Source organism: Falco punctatus (assembly GCF_963210335.1).
Source record: "Falco punctatus genome assembly, chromosome: 5".
Lineage (NCBI taxonomy): Eukaryota > Metazoa > Chordata > Aves > Falconiformes > Falconidae > Falco > Falco punctatus.
The window spans coordinates 25,829,827-25,851,291 of record NC_137584.1 but is presented as its reverse complement, the minus strand read 5'-3'; the positions used below and the strand labels follow the sequence as shown (position 1 = coordinate 25,851,291).

The following is a 21,465-nucleotide window of genomic DNA, read 5'->3' as shown; positions in this document are numbered from 1 at the left end:
TTCTATTAGTGAGTTCTTTATTTGTATCAAGATAGAGTAAAAAATATAATTGTTGAAACAATGTTTATTGTTTATTTTATTTTTCATATCATTATCATATTGTTATTATAGGATAATACAATGTATTTCTTAAAACATTAAGAAACGTTAGTGCATAGAGAAGCTGTTACCTTGGCGCAGATCATCTTCATACTATGCAGTCTGTCAAGTGATTCTTGAGGATTACCTAGGTACTGAGGAAGTTCGGCATATAAAATCCGCATGGAAAAAGGAACCATAGAACCTAGAAACATAATTAATTGTATTAGATGTGTTTGCTATAATGATCAGTTTGTGATTTGCCTATATTACACAAGGTATTTCTCACTAGAGTGCATGACACAAAGTCCATTTTATGTTACTATCTATTTCTTCTCCTGAGGAAATGTGTGAAAGATGAGAAAACGGCAAACTACTCAGCTAAAACACATTGCAAAATGTTTTAAAAAGATAAACACATATGGAACCATAACCTGGAAGGCACGAAAAAAGTGCACCTTATTCAAATTTTCAAAAACAATTTGTGCATGGAAATACAATGTTTCACTGAAGATTTTAATAAACTAATTAAAATGAAGGATTGAAAAAATGGTATTTACTGAAGTTGCAGCTACAAGACTGTTCCTAATGTTTCATAACCATGCATATTTTACAATCAGTGCAGATAAAATAACATGAAACTATTGGCCTTAAAAGTATGCTTGTGAAAAAGTTGTATGACCAGGGCATGCAAAACCACTTCTCTGTAATTCTTTTCCAAATAAAGCTGATATGAAGGGCCCCTACATTACCAAAAAGTAAGAAAAGAAACCAAACTGAGTCAAAAGGAGTAAAAAATAAAAAACAGCATAATGAAGAACAAAAGTAATAATACTTACAAATAAGACACATGAAACCTAAAAATATATCAATTCCTCCGGGAAATTAAAGTATATTACAAAATGTTTTGTTTCTTTTTTCTGTTAATATCTATAAGTTTGTGTAAAGGTCTGAGTCCATTATGCTGAGCACAGACCATTCCATTGCTCTAAAGATGACACTTGGTCCAAGTTTTAGTTAATTAATGCCAGATCTCCCACAGAAGAGTTACTAAATAAGACTATTCCATGAGACTGACTCTTCATAAAGATGGTGTATTTTGTGTATTTTCTGGTTTATTAAAAACATCAAAGAACAGAGGAAGAAATTTAAGCAGTATTTGTGTAGAAAAAAGCCTTCCTTTTCACATTAGTTTACTATTATTATTATTATTGTTGTTGTTGCTACCGTATTTACCAAAGACCCAAACCTCTAACTTTATAAGCATCCTGGCTGACTTCAAGGGCAGATTCAGGAGCTTTAGGGAAGCCCAATGTCTGCAACATCTTGCTTTCAGATAACTGCATATCCTGATACACAGACAGTAATACTGAACATAAACTAAATGCTACTATTAAAAACAAATCAGAGCTAGCATAATGGGAAACAGGCCTTGCAAAATACTGTGCTACAGTTCCAGTATTTTAATATAATATATTTGCTTACTTTAGATATATTCTAAGGGGATTTCCTGCTCAAGTCACCTCTTGCCTCATCTTTTCTCAAAAAATAGGACTCAGGAGCTTTTCAGAAAGATTTTTGCACCTGTTGTATGTCAAAAAGGTAAATGCTATATACAATGAGTCACTGCCTCTAGACATTTTTTTAAAGGTTGACAAAATTTTAATCACAAAATTCACTAATTATGACCTTCAGAGTAAGCCACTTACATCTACATAAATTCTCTTTTGCTGATGCTAACTATTCCCTATGGAATGCTGTGTTCCCGTAATGGATGTACATGAGTTTCATGCATCATCATATGTGGAATAAAGATTAAGAAAACAAAAATGCCTTTGAAATTCTATTAAGTGTAAAAGGTTATTCAACCAGTAACAAAAGATGTGAAATACTTTATGTATATATCCTGACTAGTACCTAGCACGAGGCAAGTGAAGATACACAAAGCGTGGGGGGTGAACAATAACGCAAAAGCAGGCAAAAATAATTTAGTCATAAATTCTGTGCCAGAGCACCACAGAAAAATTGCTTTGTAGACACTGCAAACTTAAGAACCTGCACCGCAAACTTCTGAAGCAAATGTGACCTACAAGTGGCTTCATCTCTACCACCCCTCTGGCGACCAAGTTCTAACCTCAGCATCCAAGAGCACTCCTGCCAAAAAAAGGAGTGCCTAAAACCAGGTAGTTTGGTACTGTTCTTTCAGAGAAAGTAGTTGTCCTGGTTCTGAATGGGATAGAATCAATTTTCTTCTTAGCAGCTGGTACAGTGCTGCACTTTGAATTTAGCATGAAAATAACGTTGATAACACATTGATGTTTTAGCTGTTGCTAAGCAGTGCTTACTCTAAATCAAGGACTTTTCAGTTCCCCATGCTCTGAGCAGACGCACAAGAAGCTGGGAGAGAGAAGAGCCAGGACAGCTGACCCGAACTAGCCAAAGGGATATTCCATCATTCTCAGTATATAAACTGGGGGAAGTTGGCTGGGGCTGGCTGATCACTGCTCAGGGACTGACTGGGTCAGTGGGTGGTGAGCAGCTGTGTTGCGCATCACTTTGCCTTTTTCCCCCTTGGGTTTTATTCCTCTCTCCCTCTCTTCATTACAATTATTATTATTATTATTATTATTACTTTATTTCAATTACTAAAATGTTCTCATCTCAACCCAGAGGTTTTACCTTTTTCCAATTCTCCTCCCCATCCTACCAGGGCAGGATCAAGCAAGCAGCTGCATGGCACTTAGTTATTGGCTGGGTTAAACCATGAGTCTTAATTCACTACTAATACACGAACCATGCACCTACTACTGCGCTCAACAGGATTTCTGAGGCAAAGGTAAAAAAGGGAAAAGTCCTGATCATCAGTAAAGCTTTGGGAAAATCTGAGATATAAAATGAAAGGAATCTAAAGTTTTCACAACATTTTTCGTTAATGACTGTGTTCTAGCATTTTCAACTCTGAACAACTTTGTATCATTACATTCTCTTGTCAAATGCAGCAAAAGGTCAACTCAATAAATACTTATACAGAAAATCTGAAATGGTAACAGAACAGCTCAACATACAGATAGATGGGTAGTTAATGGAGTGCAGTGGAAATGTTTCACATTATCAATTTTTATAGAATGTATATAATTTTTTGTAAAACTTTTTAGGATTGCATACTTGGTAAAGTATTGATCTTACATATTGCTGAGTGAAGCCACACTATTATGATTCATGCAAGGGGAAGGAATAACCCATTACCAATCTACATTATCAGAAGTGGTGTCAGAGTATGTCAGAAAGATGAATGCGACTCCAGGCCAACTGAGACTCCATAAGAATCTGATTTATTTCCTATCACAACTAAGGACTCAGCAGTAATAGGCATTCAAAACTATATTACTTCAAAATGTACTTTATTAATGTATTATTTCTCAACCACTTAGTACTTCATTCATAGCATGTGACCAAAAAGCATTCCAGTGGGATCCTTAGTAGGTACATCAAGGGTGATGACAGATCTCTCAAACAAAATCAGAAGGAAGCTGGCCCATGGTACAGTCAGTGTAATGACTTTTCAAACCAGAATGTATATTACTATTTCACACAGGAGCTAAAACTCTATCATCTCTTTCTTCTCTTTCTTTTTGACTAGTACCCTGCAAGAAATTTTACTGTAAGCACCCAGCAAACTCATCCAGTGAATTTCTATTACTTACTGCTTATTAAACAGACTGCGAACTTCATTTAAAATCAGAAACACCAACTGTTTCTGCCTTCTTCCTCAGCTTACTTGTAATCCTTCTAAATAGCAGACTTAATTTTTATTTTTTTTCAGACAGACAAAACTGTATGTATGCTCTCACATAAGCGTGTTAACTGGGGAAAACAGAAAAGAAATAAGCTTTTACCACTGGTAAGGTTATCTTACCACTCCATGTAAACAGTACTCTGTAACTTCAAGTCAAATCAGACAAGCAAATTGCTCATGATAAAACCCACAGCATTTATGCAAGCCACTCATTCACACGTATTCCGTAAATACTCGTGTTTATAAAAAAGAGACTCAAAGATTTCTAGTTAAGTACATTTCCAAGATGTGTTCCTGTCCCCAGGTAAGCTTCTTTTTAGTTAAATGATATGAGGTATAAATAATATATCTAATTCAGTCCCTACATTGATAAACTCTTATTCTGGTTTAAAAAAATGACCATAAATTTACTTTAGATTTAGTAAAGCTTTCTATTAGTTCAGCTTATATAAAGTGCTAATACAACTTATACACACTTCTCAGGAAGAAACACATGGCAGTAGAAAATGCATGTGAAGAGATTTATTTGCCAAAATAATCCTTTAACTACTGGTTAACAGTTGTGTAAAAACTGACACTACCACCTCCACTGAGTCCTCTATTACTGCATTGTCACCAGCATCCAAAATCTTTAATTTTCTCCACCTAAGAAAATGGAACCTTTGAACTCTGAACTTGTCTGAAACAAAAATATCAGGAAAGAGCCTGAAAGAAGCAACAAGTTACTAAAAATCCTTTCACAGGGTGGATGGTTATGAACCTTTGTTCTCACAGGACTCAGCAAGGTGACCTGTGTGCATACCATGGTGGAAGAGAACATTGTGAGCATAATGGGTTTGAAACACAGCCCAGCAGAGCTCCATGGAGTGAACAGGAGATGAAAAAGGCAAAGGCAGTCCGTCATATGAGTCCCATGAATCTTCATCAAAGCCACATCAGAGCAAAAAAATAAAGAGAATCACAGAAAGTGCTGACATGGAATAGTTAATTCTGAGCTAAGAATTTTGGTCTAAACAACAGCCTGTGGATTTGCTGTTCTACGACATCACCATATCATGTTGCATCAAAGGCTTGTAATCCAGCCTTTTTCTGCTGAAAAAACAACAGTGCAGAGAAGTTAATTCCTGTTGCTCAAAAATACATGACAGAAAAAGAAACTGCACACAAATCTACAAAAACACAGCTTCCACTCTATCTTGCAAGACATGGAAGTTTAGCTTTCTGATAAGTATTCCTTAACGTTTTAATATGAAGCTGGTGACAAATAAAAAGGAGTGAAGAGTTAAAAAACGCATGTCAGATTTTAGAAAATACTGGAATTTTCATTTCACATTGTCTAGGTTAGCAAGAAAGCAGTTGGGAAGAGGAAAATTATATTTGTTGATGACACTAGCCGATCAATACTAATAGAGTTATGAAGCTCTGAAAGGCAGGTTGTAGAATTCAGAATAAAAAATGTTATTAAAAAACAGATTGACAGCAGGGAAAAAAAACCCTATACCTTCCTCAATAAAACCAGTTACACTAGGGGGAAAAAAAACCCCAAGAAAGTAAGATTGACTACATTAATACTATAACTGTAACAGAAATACATGTGATTGTTAGATTAAGAATATTATGTTGTCTGAGAGGTTTCACCTACTTGTTTACTGTTAGGCCACATATTTAAGGCACACGTGTAACACATTTCTTTTTAATAGGTTCCTATACAAGTAGGCATTTTTATTCCTGTGAAATCCCACTAGGAATAATTTTATATAAACACTGGATTTTGACATGCGCTGCCTTTTGACAAAACTATTTGGAATCAAACCCATATCCTCTATTGTATTTCACTCACTACTGAATTTAACAAGGCAACAGGTCAAGGAATATTCAAAACAAGCCAGCACATCCTGTAATTAAAATGTTTACTTAAAAGCACAGGAGAATGGATTTTGCTCTCCATGGTTCAGATTTCTAAAGAAGTAATGCCCTCTTACACAGCAAAACCACGTCAACTAAGCTTAGATGATTTCAACAAAAGGTGATACCCTACAATTACTACTATGTATTGAAATTTAATTTTTAAGTCTTATTCTAGCTTGATGATTTACAGTTGACCTCTGCTGCTTCTTTTTAGAGGCTTCATAATTTATCTATAAAAAATTCATAATGGAAAAATGGTTTAATTTTAAGACTATTCTTTTCAGAGCTATCACTTTTAAATACAGTGAGGAAATTTTTTCAAAGAGTATGTTTTTTGATTGTCACTTTGGGATGAACTAATCTTATTCATGTATATATTATCAGCATACAAAAGGCAAAACAAAAAAGTGAAAAAAGGCCTGCTGAAAGGAAAATGGATACTCCAAAAGCATGGTAACAGATGGAATAAATAGTAAGATCAGGTAGAATTTTCCAAGACCACAGATTTCCATTTCTATTTCTTTATAAACAGCTGCACATTTTCATAACTGTCATAACATAAACATCACCTCATGTCAATCAAATTCCAACTGCAGCCCTCATCTGCAGCCCTTTTAGAGCAGTAAAAAGAGGATTCCAATGGCTAGCCATTTTATCTTTGGATTTTCTTATTGCAAAATCAGTAACCAGAAATGCTTTCTCATCTACCTTCTACAGCTTATTCAACAAATCTTAAATACCAAAAAACATCGGTACGGCAAATTAGAAATTACTGAAAGTATAAAGTGGGATCTTCTAACAGTAAAAAAAACCCAAACAAACCCAACAAAAAAATCAACAAAGAAACAAGCCCTTCCTTCATTGGGTAAAAGGGAAATACTGAAAATCCAGTTTCAGAAAGATACTCTGCTTTACACATACATATACACAGAGATGCATATCCTTTCATTTATATGGACACACACTCTTTTACATACTTCTAATCCAGCATATCTGAATAATTTATAAGGAGATTTTTAGGAATAATGATGTTGTAACTTTGAATCATAGTCTCACTGACTGTCAATTAAAAGTACACTTAAAAAGTTTCCAAGCTTTTGTTTATTACTTTCATTCAGGAGACACTGAAGAAGAGGTAGGAAACTAAATGTTTGTAACCACTGAAAAAAAATGTTGAAAATTTTATCTGAAATTGCATGTTTCCATCCTCCTTACAATTTAATTGGACGTGACTTAAGAATATTCTTAATTAAGATCTGGTTTGGAAAGGTTTCAAAAATACTTTTTCAATAAGTTATTTACACTGAAGCAAGGAAAACATAAAAACATAAAAGAAAAGAATGCAGAAAAACCTTGCAACAATTTCCCTACCACAAAGAGATCACCGTAAATCTTACTGATAACTGTAGTACGGCAGAATTTAGAAATTAGTTACTCATTCACTTTTAAGAAATACTATATAAAGCTGGTATTGTTTACATTGAGACTACACAGCCTTGGGAAAGAAAGCACAATTAAATATTTTAGCAGCACTCTACCCCTGGAAAAGTATACATACAGTTCTTAACTAAAATATCTGTATTACTTCAGAAAAAATGTGTATGCATGTCTGACTGTTCTGAATAGCCAGCTGGAGCCACAACACTTGAGTGATATCTATTCAAGTCGTACTAGCTGATTTCATAGGTAGAAGGTATCTCTGAAGCAACAGAAGAACAAATAGTGAATGTAAGAGTCAACAGAGATGTACACAGTACTGAAATAAAATAACTGGAAAACCAGTTTCTTTAGAGGCTTTAGTATGTTTGTTACTGTCAACATGAGCTTGCACGAAGAACTCTTCTGAGCACCTGCCAAGACTGAAGCAGTCTGACATGAGAGTATAAGTTCAGGCACAGCAGTTGAGAAAGCCAGTACCACATGTAACAATGACTGGAGTCTTTTTTATCTTCTGTTTTCCTGCAAAATTTATTAATAGATAAGAGTACTGTACACACTACAATTTCATTAGTTTGTGCATTTCTTCTTTTAGCTCTTGTTTTTACCTTGATTAATACCTTCTGCCTCCCCACGCACCACAATTATTTTTCTTTTTTCCCCCACACCACTTCCCAATCTGCTACAGTTCTCCCACTAACCAAAAGCTGATGAGGATGAAAAAAAAAAGGGGGGGGGGTATTTATAGCATCATCTAAAATTGTGCTGAGGAAAAAGGAAAGGAATCTTCAGCAAAGTTGCCTGCTACTAGCACGGCCAAGTCAGAGAGAAGGAAGGAAGACAATAAACTCAACATCGCCAAACGTCACTGTTGAGGCATCACTATGTTTACTGGGAAAGCACACAGAGGATAATTTCCCCAATCCACGCCTGTCCTTCCTTATGGCACAGGCCGACACTCAGAAGCGGGACCAAGCTTAAGAGAGCAGTAGATCTTGGAACTGTACATAGTCCTCCCTACTGCGCAACAGTTCAGATGTCTGTAAAATGCCTCTTCCAGGTATTAGAGAAAAATTATGGATGAGTACACAGCGTCTCTGCATCAACAGACATATGACAAATTTTCTATTACATCTTTTGCTACTTTATAAGCTTATTAAATGTAATAATAATATTATTGATTTATTACATTTAACCTTAGACATCAGCACCGAAAACTGGTTTACAACATGGATTGGAATGACAGTTCTAGACCATGTATGATAGGATTCCTTTATGGTGATCTGAATTTCAAAGCAGAATAAAAGAAACCAATCAAGAGCACTGCTTGAGTAAATAAGGACACATAAAAATGAAACCTCAGTATTTTTTGTATCAATTCCTTCATTTATTTCTGTTACAACTTCAACTATAGCGGGTATTAGTGAAGTCATAAAAGCAGTATACACCTAATGAAATATGCTAAAATAATAGTTGTGATGTCTAGACTCATACTACTTTGAGAGAAATATATATATTTTATATATATATAAAATTACATAAAATATGTGGGTTTTTTTTAACTGTCACTCTCCATCTGAAAGCATTGGCCTATTGCAGCACATACTAGTGTATCCCTACGGTTGCAACACAGCCACATGTACAAAAATCCTTGTGCTAGAATTAGTAACAGAGTTCATGAGAAGGTGTGCAGTACAAGATTAGTTTCTAGAGCACAAATAACTAAATACTTAGCAGTACGTTCCTTATTTAGGCACTTGCCACCAGACAACAGGACACAGACCTTCTCTAACATGAAATCAAACAGACCCAACTTTGCTAGGAAGTAAAGAAAGGGGACGTCACTGGCAACTCCGCTCCAAGAGGAACAGAGGGCCCAATACGCTGAGCGGCCCCAACCCACAGGGAAGGCCGCTGCCTCCTGGGGCTCGGGTAAGGTATGTCACTAGAGAACTCCCCTGTCTGGTACAGCCCTCTGATCACCATCCATTACTGGTCTTCTAAGTGGGCAATGATGAAATCCACATGACAAGAAATCTGAGGGCACTCAAGAGACCTCAGAGGCTTGGGGCAACTGGTTGAGGGATCAGGAGCACAAGTAAAGTTTTCTTCTGTCCTGCCAGTTGCAGGGAACGACAGGACGTTTACTCAGAAAGTCACACAGATCAATATCTGGCTCCAGGTCTGGCGTCAACGGCTAAATTTAGTTTTTTCTTGATCACGGTTCAATTTACAAGGCAGCAAGCCTGCTGGCTACAGATGGGGTTCACCTGTCCCAAAGGTGGGAAAAGGATCCTAGGCCAGGGGTTAGCAGTGCTCATCGAGAGAGCTTTAAATGAGATCCAAAGGGGAAAGAGAATAAACCCAAGCTTGTTAGAGATGAGCCTTGGGGGCAGCATGCCAGGGTTGGAGGAGAGATCAACCGCACAGCTGAGGTGTCTTGCCAGTGCCCAAAGTGCGGGCAACAAACGGGAGGAGCTGGAAGCCATCGTGCAGCAGGAAGACTATGGCATGAACGCTATCACGGAAACATGGTGGGATAATTCGTATGACTGAAGTGCTGCAATGGATGGCTACAGACCCTTCCGAAGAGATAGGCTACAAAGGAGAGGTGGTGGGGTAGCCCTTAACGTCAGGGAGTGTTTTGACTGCCTAGAGCTGAATGAGGGTGACAACAGGGTTGAGTGTTTATGGGTAAGACTCAGGGGGAGGGCCAACAAGGCAGATATCCTGGTGGAAGTCTGTTATAGACAGCACAAACAGGATGAAAAGACAGATGAAATATTCTACAGGCAACTTGGAGGAGTCACAAGATCGGAGTCATAAGATCACTAGCCATTCTCTTGCGAGGGACTTCAACTTAGCAGATGTCTGCTGGAAACAGAACACAGCAGAGAGGAAACAGTGTAGGAGGTTCCTGCAGTGTGTGAAAGACAACCTGCTGACACAGCTGGTCAGTGAGGCAGCCAGGGGAGATGCCCCACTGGACCTGCTGTTTACAAACTGGGAAGGACTGGTGGGTGATGTGGTCAGAGGCAGTCTCCGGCACAACAATCATGAGATGACAGAGTTTTTAATTCTCAGAGAAGTAAGGAAGGGAGTTAGCAGAACCACTGCCTTGGATTTCCATAGGGCTGACTTTGGCCTGTTTAAGAGCCTGGTTGACAAAGTCCACTGGGAGACAGTCCTGAAGGGCCAAGGGGTCCAGGAAGGCTGGACATTCTTCAGGAAGGAAATCTTAAAGGCGCAGGAGCAGGCTGTCCCCACGTGCCAAAAGATGAGCTGATGGGGAAGCAGACTGGTTTGGCTGAGCAGAGAGCTTTGGCTGGAGCTCAGGGGAAAAAGCAGAGTTTACCAGCTTTGGAAGAAGGGGCAGGCAACTCTGTAAGGATGTCATAAGGTTATCCAGGGTGAAGATTAGAGAGGCAAAAGCCCAGCTAGAACTCAGGCCACAAGGGATAAGGAAAAGGCTGAGGTACCCAATGCTTTCTTTGCTTCAGTCTTTGATAGCAAGACCAGCTTCCCTCTGGGTACTCAGCCCCCTGAGCTGGAAGACGGGGATGAGGAGGAGCAGAATGCAGTCCCCACGGTCCAGGAGGAAACGGTCAGTGACCTGCTGCTCCACTTGGACACACACAAGTCTATGGGGCTGGATGGGATCCATCTGAGGGTACTGAGGGAGCTGGTGGAGGAGCTCACCAAGATACTCCATCATTTATCAACAGATCTGGTAAACTGGGGAGGTCCCAGAAAACTGGAGGTTAGCCAACATGACACCCATCTGCAAGAACGGCAGGAAGGTGGATCTGGGGAACTACAGGCCTGTCAGCCTGATCTCGGTGCCAGGGAAGGTTATGGAGCAGATCATCCTGAGCACCATCACATGGCACATGCAGGACAACCAGAGGATCAGGCCCAGACAGCATGGGTTTATGAAAGGCAGGTCCTGCTTGATGAACCTGATCTCCTTCTACGACAAGATGACCCACCTCGAGGATGAGAGAAAGGCTGTGGCTGTTGTCTACCTGGACTCTAGTAAAGCCTTTGACACCATCTCCCCCACCATTCTCCTGGGGAAACTGGCTGCTCATGCTCAGACAGGTGTGCTCTATGCCAGGTTAAAAGCTGGCTGGATGGCTGAGCCCAAGGAGTGGTAGTGAAAGGAGTTACATCCAGCTGGTGGCTGGTCACACGTGGTGTTCCCCAGGGCTCAGTACTGGGGCCAGTGCTCTTTAAAATTTCTATCAACTATCTGGATGAGGGGATTGAGTGCACCCTCAGCAAGTTTGCAAATGACACGAGTGGGGTAGGAGTGTTGATCTGCTTGATGGCAGGAAGGCTCTGCAGAGGGGTCTGGACAGGCTGGACCGATGGGCCGAGGCCAGTTGTATAAGGTTCAACAAGGAGAAGTGCCAGGTCCTGCACTTGGGTCACAACAACCCCAGGCAATGCTACAGGCTTGGGGAAGAGTGGCTGGAAAGCTGCCTAGAAGAAAAGGACCTGGGGGTGCTGGCTGATGGCTGGCTGAACATGAGCCAGCAGTGTGCCCAGGTGGTCAAGAAGGCCAACAGCATCCTGGCTTGTATGCAAAAGTGTGCATTCAGCAGGACTAAGGAAGAGATCACCTCCCTTACTCAGCATTGGTGAGGCCGCATCTCAAATCATGTGTTCACAGTTTTGGGCCCCTCACTTCAAGAGAGATGTTGAGGTGCTGGAGTGTGTCCAGAGAAGGGCAACAAAGCTGGTGAAGGGACTAGAGTACATGAAGAGGCTGAGGCAACTGGGGTTTAGGCTGAAGAAAAAGAGCCTCAGGGGGGATCTTAATTGCTCTCTACAACTACCTGAAAGGAGGCTGTAGGTAGGTGGGGTTAGGTCTCTTCTCCCATGTAACAAGTGACAGGACAAGAGGAAACGGCCTCAAGTTATACCAGGGGAAGTTTAGATTGGATATGAGGAAAAAATTTTTCACCAAAAGGGTGGCGAAGCATTGGAACAGGCTGCCCAGGGAGGTGGTGGAATCACCATCCTTGGAGGTATTTAGAAGACATGTAAGTGTGGTGGCTTGGGACATGGTTCAGTGATGGACTTGGCTGTCCTGGGCTAACGGTCAGATCGTATGATTTCAAAGGTCTTTTGCAAGCTAAATTATTCTATGAATACAGATGATGCTGTATCACCACAAGGAGAATGAAAAAGGGAAAGGTATAAAAACCCACCCCTATACATATAAATTTCTGGTCAGGGGAATAAAAGTCCTATTTTTACTTGTGTACAGGCTTTTTTTTTTTCCCCCTCTGTAATTCCAAATAAAATTATTCTGAATTATCATAGCTTTAGACCACTGATTTTGGTAGCATGAACTTTTCTGTAATCTACTGGTCTATTAACCAGAAACAAGACAAAATTATCATGATAACAATATCATAATCAAGTATCAGCATTTTAATGACCTATTTTAATTGTTGGCCCTCAATCTTTCAGAAAAACACAGGCATTATTAATGGAAAGGATATCTCAGTTTAGTCAATCTATCATATGCGAAATTTATGAAGTAGCATGAGGAACATAGAAAAAAACACTATGAAGTGGGTCAGTCTGTAAACATAAAGACAAAACCCTAAAAAAAAAAAAAAAAGTAAAAGAAGTTCCTGACATCCATTAGTCATGAGAACAATGACAAAAATTCAGCTTTATATACCCCACACAGCACAATGGAGATGTGCAGGAAGTAATCTGGAACAGAGCTCCTGACCCAAGTACCTACCTATTACAAAACAAAAAAATTTTTACATATAATCAGACTGCAGACTTCTTGGCTTCTCTCCACAGATGAATTTAGAAGAAATAAATTTATAACAGATTAAGATTTTACTAGAAGATGAGAATGGTTTGCTGTCTGCTCCATATCAAACAGGAATGATCAAAGAGTGACCTAATTTCACTGGCTGATACAAGGATGCCTGCAGATTCCACCTTCCCAGACGGCGCACACCTACCGGCAATAGAGATGACTGAAGAAATAGAGATTGTGGAGATAGGGAAAGGAAGATTTCAGAAAGATTAGATCATGCAGCCATGATAAAGACAACAGTAATGGGATCCACGCACAGCATGGCTGCAAATGCCATACACAATCTCAGGACAAAATGTATTAGTGGTGCTGCTGAAAAGGAAAGAGCTTTGGAAGAACTCCAGAGGAAAATTAAGAGGATACTGCTGGCCATGTTAAGCTAAACTAATGGAAAAACCATTGTCAAGTCCTCCTACATTTACTTGGAATTTAAATTCTTTGAGGTATATTTCTCAGAGATTAATGGATGAGGGACTATCCTCACTGCTATAAGAAGCTCAGGTATATAAACTTTCCTTACTTCAAGCACAGGAAACACAGAAAACTTTCTAATTTATTACATTTCTTATTATGACTACTTTGACTACAAAGAATTTATGCAAAATATTGTATGTGGTACAATTAATGTATACATTATTTATATTTATACTCTCATTTCTTAAATTGGTTTTTAAGTGCTTACTCCATTTATATACCATGAATCAAAATTAAAATGTTGAAGCAAACCTCTTCCTTCTATGCTTGTTACTCCACAAAATGATATGTAAAATTACCAAACAGCAGTGGATTGTGGTTTCATACTAATACATTTCAACCAAAATACATGAATGATTAATATCTATTTTATTATTTAAATTAGATGGTTAATGATGCATGTATACTAAATTGCTTTATCCATAATCCAGCGCTGCGTAGTTTAATGTTAGCCAGAAGAGAACTGCTTGTTCTCTACTACTTCCCTGCAAACAGCATCTCTCTCTCTCTCCTCAAAACTACGTAAGGAAGGTTTGATAGCTGTTCCCACATCTTAATCACATTGTATTTATAAGAGGTATCTACAACCAGCCAGTGCGCTCCATTCAACCTTGATCTTACTTTCCTTACGGATGATCAGAATATGGTACTGGCTGAACCTACTGGTTGAAAATGAACCGAGGTGTATAATTATGAAATACGAGTATTTTCCTTATGCTCACCTTTTTACCATAGATACCCTCAATAATTTGTATGAAACAGCTGCAGTCATTCAGTGGTTACTGCAAAGATGGTTTGGATCCAAAGTTCAGTGACAGGATGGATGCCTGCAACAGCTGGCCGGAACTGTTGCTACCTGTATACTCTGGCACAAAGACTGAAATGTCTCAAATATTGACATGACCTGCAAGGATTCTTTTCTTAGGCAAAATAACTTATTTTTAATACTGAGAAAGATGGGAAGCATACATACAGACTGGGGAAGACTACTTCTGTGCACCACTGCATCATATGCAAAGCCGCAAAATAAAAAACAGTTCAAAGAGTTGTCCAACCTGATGACCAGAACCTCTCTCACTTACAAATAACAGATCTCCTTCTCAGCAGACTGAATATATTCAAGGCAAACCAGGAAATTTTTACCTGTGATTGCCTGGAAAATGATGAGTAAGGTCAGAGGTACTTGTTCCAGGCAGTCCACATTGGCCTTGCTGGGCTACAAGGATAATTCAAGGACGATCCTTTGCATCACTGAATAAATCAAACAATCTTCTGCAAAAGATCCTGAACTTTCTTGGCACCAACTTCCCTTCCTCAGCAACCTCAAAATTTCAGTATCTTTCTAGGCTACCCTACTGAGACTACCAGCATCTTATGTAACATGGACTACATTTTTTTTCAGAGGGGCGCTGCCTATTACCACTGTTACTTATAACCGTGCCATTATACATTGTGGTTCAAATATGACAGCCAACAAACAGCAAGATCATTTAACAGTGTACTTGCATCAGAGTTATTTATTGTTAAATAACAGATTTAGAAAAAATAAAAATTCAAAATAGCCTGAAGAGGAGTGAAATTGCTCTTAAAAATAGCAATTTTTCAAATCCAGGCTCCTGGAGTACTAGGATACCCTGGGTAGTGGAACTATTTGGTTAATCTATGGGCTACTGGGAGCAGTGGGAATCAGTGCATTTGTAACTTGAGATAAATCTCTTACAAATAATTGAGGCTGGCGGTGTCTTTTTTCCTCTTCAACAATGGGATACATTGTGAATTACTGATTTTTATTTAATTTCAATTACTTAGCATAATATTACATTTAACAGATTTTTTTTAATTAAGGAAATTATCAAATTGGCTCTAAATTTGGTTAATTTTTTTTTTAATCCTAGAAACCAGGAAACCCAAGAAAATAAAACCTGCATTAGCATGTGTGCATGGAACATGCGAGTGTTAAAAATAGCATAGTGGTTGATGGATAGATTTAAGAGGAAAAGCTTACAGATTTTGTTACCACAAACTCATCACCTTTCAGTCTATTTCTGCATAAAATGAACTATTAAAATTTGTTGGTTTTTTTTTTACTTCAATACCCTAGAACTACTTTACTATATTTAATTGTTAAAAACATTCCTCTTTCAAATCAGTGCTATCTTTTCAAATCAGCATCATGAAATACATTGCCTACCTATATCACGATGGAATAGTCTTACCCCCGTTACTACTTATTGCTACCTCCATAACGCAAATACTTTAACATAGTAGTCAATCATATTCTTGATGGGGAAAAGAAAATAAAAATGCAAAGTTCATCAGTGCTTTAGAACTGAAAAAAAATAACTGAATCCATTATTTTGGATAAATTTTTTTGGTTACCTTTTTTTCAATGATGGTTATTTTTTATTATTTTGGTTAAAAAGGCAAAAATTTTGTAAATCAAGTATCGTACCTTTTCGTCCGGGGTATACATGAGGGTAATATTCGTAATAAAGATCAGGCTGGTCTAAATTTCCAAATGGTTCAAATTCCATTTCTGCATTTTGGAATAGATTCAGTTTTACCAGCAGTGCTAGTCTCACAAACCACAGCTAAAAATTAATATATGCAAAAAAAAAGGAAAAGACAAGGAATGTTAGCAGCTTCAGTCACAAGCCACATTCAATTTCAGCTTTCTAAGTTTTTATGATAAAGTTGAGTAAAGAGTTTCTGTGTTACTTACTGATAAGAATCAGGATTTATGTTTACATGCTCTTTCACAAAATACTTTTCATAAGATCATTACAACAAAACACAGAGGACTGATGTTTTAATTGTTTGTAAAGGTACTGAGATTCTGAACATGAAGTTTAAAAACTGGCCTGCTTCAAAATTAGAACATCTCTCTTTAATTGAGTTAGCATGTAAGAATTATCAAACTGATTTTTACTTTTTTCCCCAATTTTATGCAATTCTTAAAATCTGTTATGATTTTGGTGAAATTCCATGAGCTGTATAGTTACTAGGGCCAGAAGCATACACTGTCATCTGGTCACATTTTATTCAGTAGAACACTTGTAATGTTTCATGAAACTTTATTAATTTGGGTTCTTATTTTCTTACCATGAAACATAGTTCTAACATCTGAAATCTTACTATAAAGTTCACCATTTAGATAGTGTCCATGAACTTTAGCACAGTGAGTCTTCCAAGACAGTAAAACATATTCCTTTTCACTAGTGTGATTACCTTTAAAAAAATACAATCAAGATAGGTTTTCATTTAAAACAATACTGTTTTCTAAGTAAAATTCTATTTTATATAAGTAAACAGAAAAAGTGACTTGCTACAATTCTTTAATAAGCTCACTTTTTAGGCAACACAGGAAAAGAAGTTTGAGCATGTTAAAAAAACATGCCACTGGGAATACTGTTGGAAAAAATGACAAGGGTGTATGTATCTTTCTTTAAACGTACCTGTAAAGAATCTGTTGTATGGCTAGTAGGTAGTCCACTTTTTTTATAGCCTTGACCATGTGCAGTTAGAAGCCGCCCACACAAGTCAACTGCTGCCCTCCAGTTTTTACTGCTCTGGGAAGAAGAAAAGAGTAAGTAGAAAAATCATAAAGTCTCTAAAATGCACAACTGCTTATTTTGCCTGAAGCAGCTACATATACCCATCAGTAATAATGACAAGGTCAGAGAGCTGGCCGATGAGCAGCAGAATGCCATTTGTCAAAGCTGCAGGTTTAATTAGGCAAAAACTGAAATCAAGCATTACTATTACAAGATCACTAAAACAGATGAATATACAACACGATACAGTATTCTAAACTTCTAGCTATACTGGATTTGCTAATATACTTGAACATATTAGAATATTCACAATTTTTTTTTCTCCTCAAAAGGGGAAAAAATTGCCAACCATATTTCAATAATCACATCCAAGTTACTCTACCGATACAAAGTATTTGCTTGTTCCTATCCCCCCGACTTCAGTCTTTCAGATTATAACCCCTAGTGCAGTTCATTTAATAAAAACAGACTGCCCTAACAATGCCCAAAGCAGAGAATTCTTATCAATTAAGAAAAAAGGACAAGAAAAAATGCAATGCATAAAATGATAAATTCAGAATTGTTTCACCTATAAAAAGTAAACATCCGAATTTTCATCTCACAGCTAACTTCAAAATATTCTTAAATTTATTTTTTAGTCACAAAACAAAATAATTCCTAGTTAGATAAGTCAAACTGTCTTGTCACACTGTCATCCCATTAGCGTTTCTGCCTTGTATGTGCTAATGGAACCATTTAAACAGGTAACACTACCAAAAATTTAAAACACAGACTAATGCTTCACAGGTTTTAAGCCATCATACCTTTCTATCATACAGAAAGGTTTTTCAAGAAACATATATTCAGCAGGTTGGTATAAAACAAATACATCTTGTTCCTGAAAGTAATGTTTTTTCAATTGTTTCTTAAAACCATAAAAAAATAATGATAAATGTAACACAAAACTGTCATGCTGTCTGATGAAATGTAAAGGAATACACCATATTTACATTGGTGCTTGCCAGTGAAAAGGTACTGACCTTGAAATGGGATTTTATTAAATTCTCGCCAATGTTTAGAGTTTAGAAAACATGTCAATACAGGCAAACGGTTATACAGAACAACTACTAGGAACAGCTGAAAGGTTTTCATACTCTTTAGCACCCATTTTGCAGCCATACAGTTCAAACTATAGAGATCATCATGCACTAATCACCTCATCTCTCTCCACTGCACTGTCAAATCCCAGACAAAAAATTGAGTTCCACTGGAAATGCAGAAGTTGGCTGACAGCAAGACCACGAAGCAGCACAGCACCTTCTGAGACATCTACACTCTTATGGAAGTGCAGGTATCAATAATGCATTTGTGTTATCAACTTAGAAAAGCAGAAAGACACGGACGTGAGTTACCTAAAATTTATTGCTCTTCTGCAGGGACAAATTAATTTCTTATTATCCTTAGAAAAGAAATGGACACAGACTCTAAAACGACTCAACTTTTCTTTTCAAATGAGAGTTAGGATCCAAAAGTAATAATGGAACATTTATGATAAACTTAGGTGCTACAATTCTTGAAATTCTATTTCAGGCATAGAAAAAAAATACTTCTTTACAGAACAAGATAGCCAGGAGAAGCAAATCTGACAATCATTGTGAAAGCAGTCTTTTCCGGAAAATGAAACAATATTCATCATGACTTCAAAATCAGAGCTGCCTGCTGGTCATGGAGCGTAATTCTCTGTGGAAGCTTACTAGAAGGCTGCTAGCAGTATAACTTAATTTGAAATTAGCAGGACACATTGATGTCTCTGGCAAATTGTACTAGACTTACAGTTGCCTGAGTTGCCAGTCCACCAGAAATCTTTGTCCTGTTATTTCAAACACCCCTCAAAACCTTGGAAGTCAGTCACTTTCACATTTCCTGTAGTCTACAGCCACACAGTTCTAACAACCTGGGTCCATTGTTCCTAAAAGCAATAGGGATAAATTCCGTTTGTAAGTCATATGTAGAGGCTCAAAGCAAATATGGATACTACTGCTTCAGATACAGCATAAAAAAAAACGGAACAATATTCTCAAAGAATAAAATTATTATTCTATGATGATCAGGGCATAGTCATCCAGCAACAGTTGTGTGAAAAAACTATTTTCTCCTACAGAAAATACTATCAACCAAATATTATTACCAAATTGTTCGCTAACACAGTATCAGCCTAGCAGAAGAGAACTTCCCTCCACACATGACATTAGCAAATCTTCTTTTCACAGAAAGTATGGAACTATTCTTCCTTAAATGAAAGCCACCAGCTCGTATGATTTCTGTGAATCCTACACACTACTGGTACAGATGTTTACCATGTGAAGGGATTTTTCTGGTCTCTTAACAACATGAACAAAAAACCCCCAAAACTAAAAAAAAAAGAAAACATCCCAAAACATTTCAGTACTGACTGCTGTACACACCCCAAAGCTAGGATAAGCAGACTAGACACCCAATAGACAATCCAACTGCATTATTCCTTGCAGAACTTCTCTGTTACCCACAAAATCAAAAGAGGTCCTGGGTGAGGTTTATATACAGATGGGGAAACTGGTAAAACAGGTTTCAAATAAAAAAATAAATATTTTTCTTTAAGACAGACGGAACCAGTCCAGTTATTTTTTATCTTTTCATTGAAGTTCTTAAACTGCCTAAGATTTTAATACAAGGACTTTAGGTTTAAATCAAAAAAAGCAGACGGTAGTGCCTGGATTTTGTCAGACTATTGCCCTATAGAGGTAGGCACTAAAGGCTTTATGTAGCTTGAGGTGGTAAAACTTGCATGTTATAGAGCCCCACTGCCTTCCCCCTCCTCTTCCATGACAGCTTATCTTGCACACAAACCCAATGACTTTTTTGGAACAAAAATAACAGCACATTTATTAACTTACTGCTTCTTTTGATTGCAGCTTTAAGAAATAAAAGATTATGGTGTAAGGTGATGCCCTGGTTTTAGCTAGGATAGAATTAATTTTCTTAGAACCTGGGGGAGTGCTGTGTTTTGGATTTGGTGCCAGAATAATGTTGATAGCCACAACTGAAAACATCACTGTGTTAAGTAACATTTATGTTAAGTCAAGGACTTTTCAGTTTCTTGGGTCCTGTTAGTGAGAAGGTCCACAAGAGAGGGACACAAAAAGCTGGGAGGGAGCATAGCCAGGGCAGCTGACCCAAACTAGCCACAGAGATACTCCCTAACACAGAAAATCATGCAGAGTATATAACTGGGGGGAGTTGGCCAAGGCCTGCCCATCGCTGCTCAGGGACTGGCTGGGCATTGGTCAGTAGGTGACAAGCAACTGTATTACGCATCACTTGGTTATTTTCCCTCCTTCCCTCTGGATATTATTCTTCTCCCCTTCTCTCTCCTTTTCGTTATAATTGTTGTGCCTATTATTATTTTTATTTTATTTCAATTATTGAATTGTTCTTATCTCAACCCTCAAGTTTTACCTTTTCCCCTGATTCTCCCCATCCTGCTGCAGGGGGTAGTGGTATATGAGCGAGCAGCTGCTTGGTACTTAGTTGCCAGCTGGGGTTAAACCACAACATGCAATCAACTCCCACCTCCTCATTTTACTGACTTACGCTCCACTATTTTCAAAATAAGAACCTGACTAAGGCTATCATGATCCCCTTTTAATAAAAGCAATAAAAGGAAACAGCCTAAAAACCACCTGAAATGGAGTCAACAATATGAGTTCTAAATTCTGATAAATTAAAATCTAAAGGTCTAGTAATGCTTCTGGTCCACTTGGTCAAAGTTAAAAGTAACTGTGATATTCTGTACATCCCAGTGCCTTCAATATGCCAGTCTTCTACAAAGAGGGATGAAGAAATGGGATGTAGGAATACTAGGGTAGAAGAGAATTCCAGTTACTAAAACTAGAATGTTTCTAGTTCAAATACAAGAATAGCACTGAAGATGTTATATTTTTTAGATTCAGAAATGAAGAAAACTTCTAATGAAGTAAAATGACCCAATACAAGACAAAGTTGTAGTCTGTCTGGAAAACCATTTTTTACATTTCTTCCTTTTCTAATAAAATGTCATAAGAACTTCAGTTATCAGAGTTTTCACTATATCTGAAACACTCTGGTTTTATTCTATTATGAAGATATTCACTGATTTGGACTGAAAAAAATTACTACTGAATAGCTGAATACCATTTTTTCACATACATAACAGTTCCTTGGAAGTCTTATGCAGGCCAGTTTTGCTTTATTTTTTTAATTACTGTTGAACAAAGATCTCAGACATATGATTGCGTAAGTGTTCATGTTTCTTCTTTGTATACAATGCTGTACATTGTCTTCTTGAATGAAAGCAGTGAAGCTCAGAATAT

General features: G+C 37.7%; 1 protein-coding gene across 5 annotated transcripts in view; it reads right to left on the bottom strand.

Annotated features, from left to right (window-relative positions):
• Nucleotides 1–21,465, bottom strand: part of TRAPPC12 (trafficking protein particle complex subunit 12) — a 69,591-nt gene that overhangs the window by 36,707 nt on the left and 11,419 nt on the right. For all 5 annotated transcript variants that reach the window (XM_080387799.1, XM_080387802.1, XM_080387800.1 and 2 more), the window contains exons 4-6: nucleotides 17,000–17,113; nucleotides 15,997–16,135; nucleotides 171–283 (exon numbers count right to left, since the gene is read on the bottom strand). In XM_080387799.1, coding sequence (XP_080243925.1) covers nucleotides 171–283; nucleotides 15,997–16,135; nucleotides 17,000–17,113 — 366 coding nt within the window. The remainder of the gene's footprint in view (nucleotides 1–170; nucleotides 284–15,996; nucleotides 16,136–16,999; nucleotides 17,114–21,465) is intronic.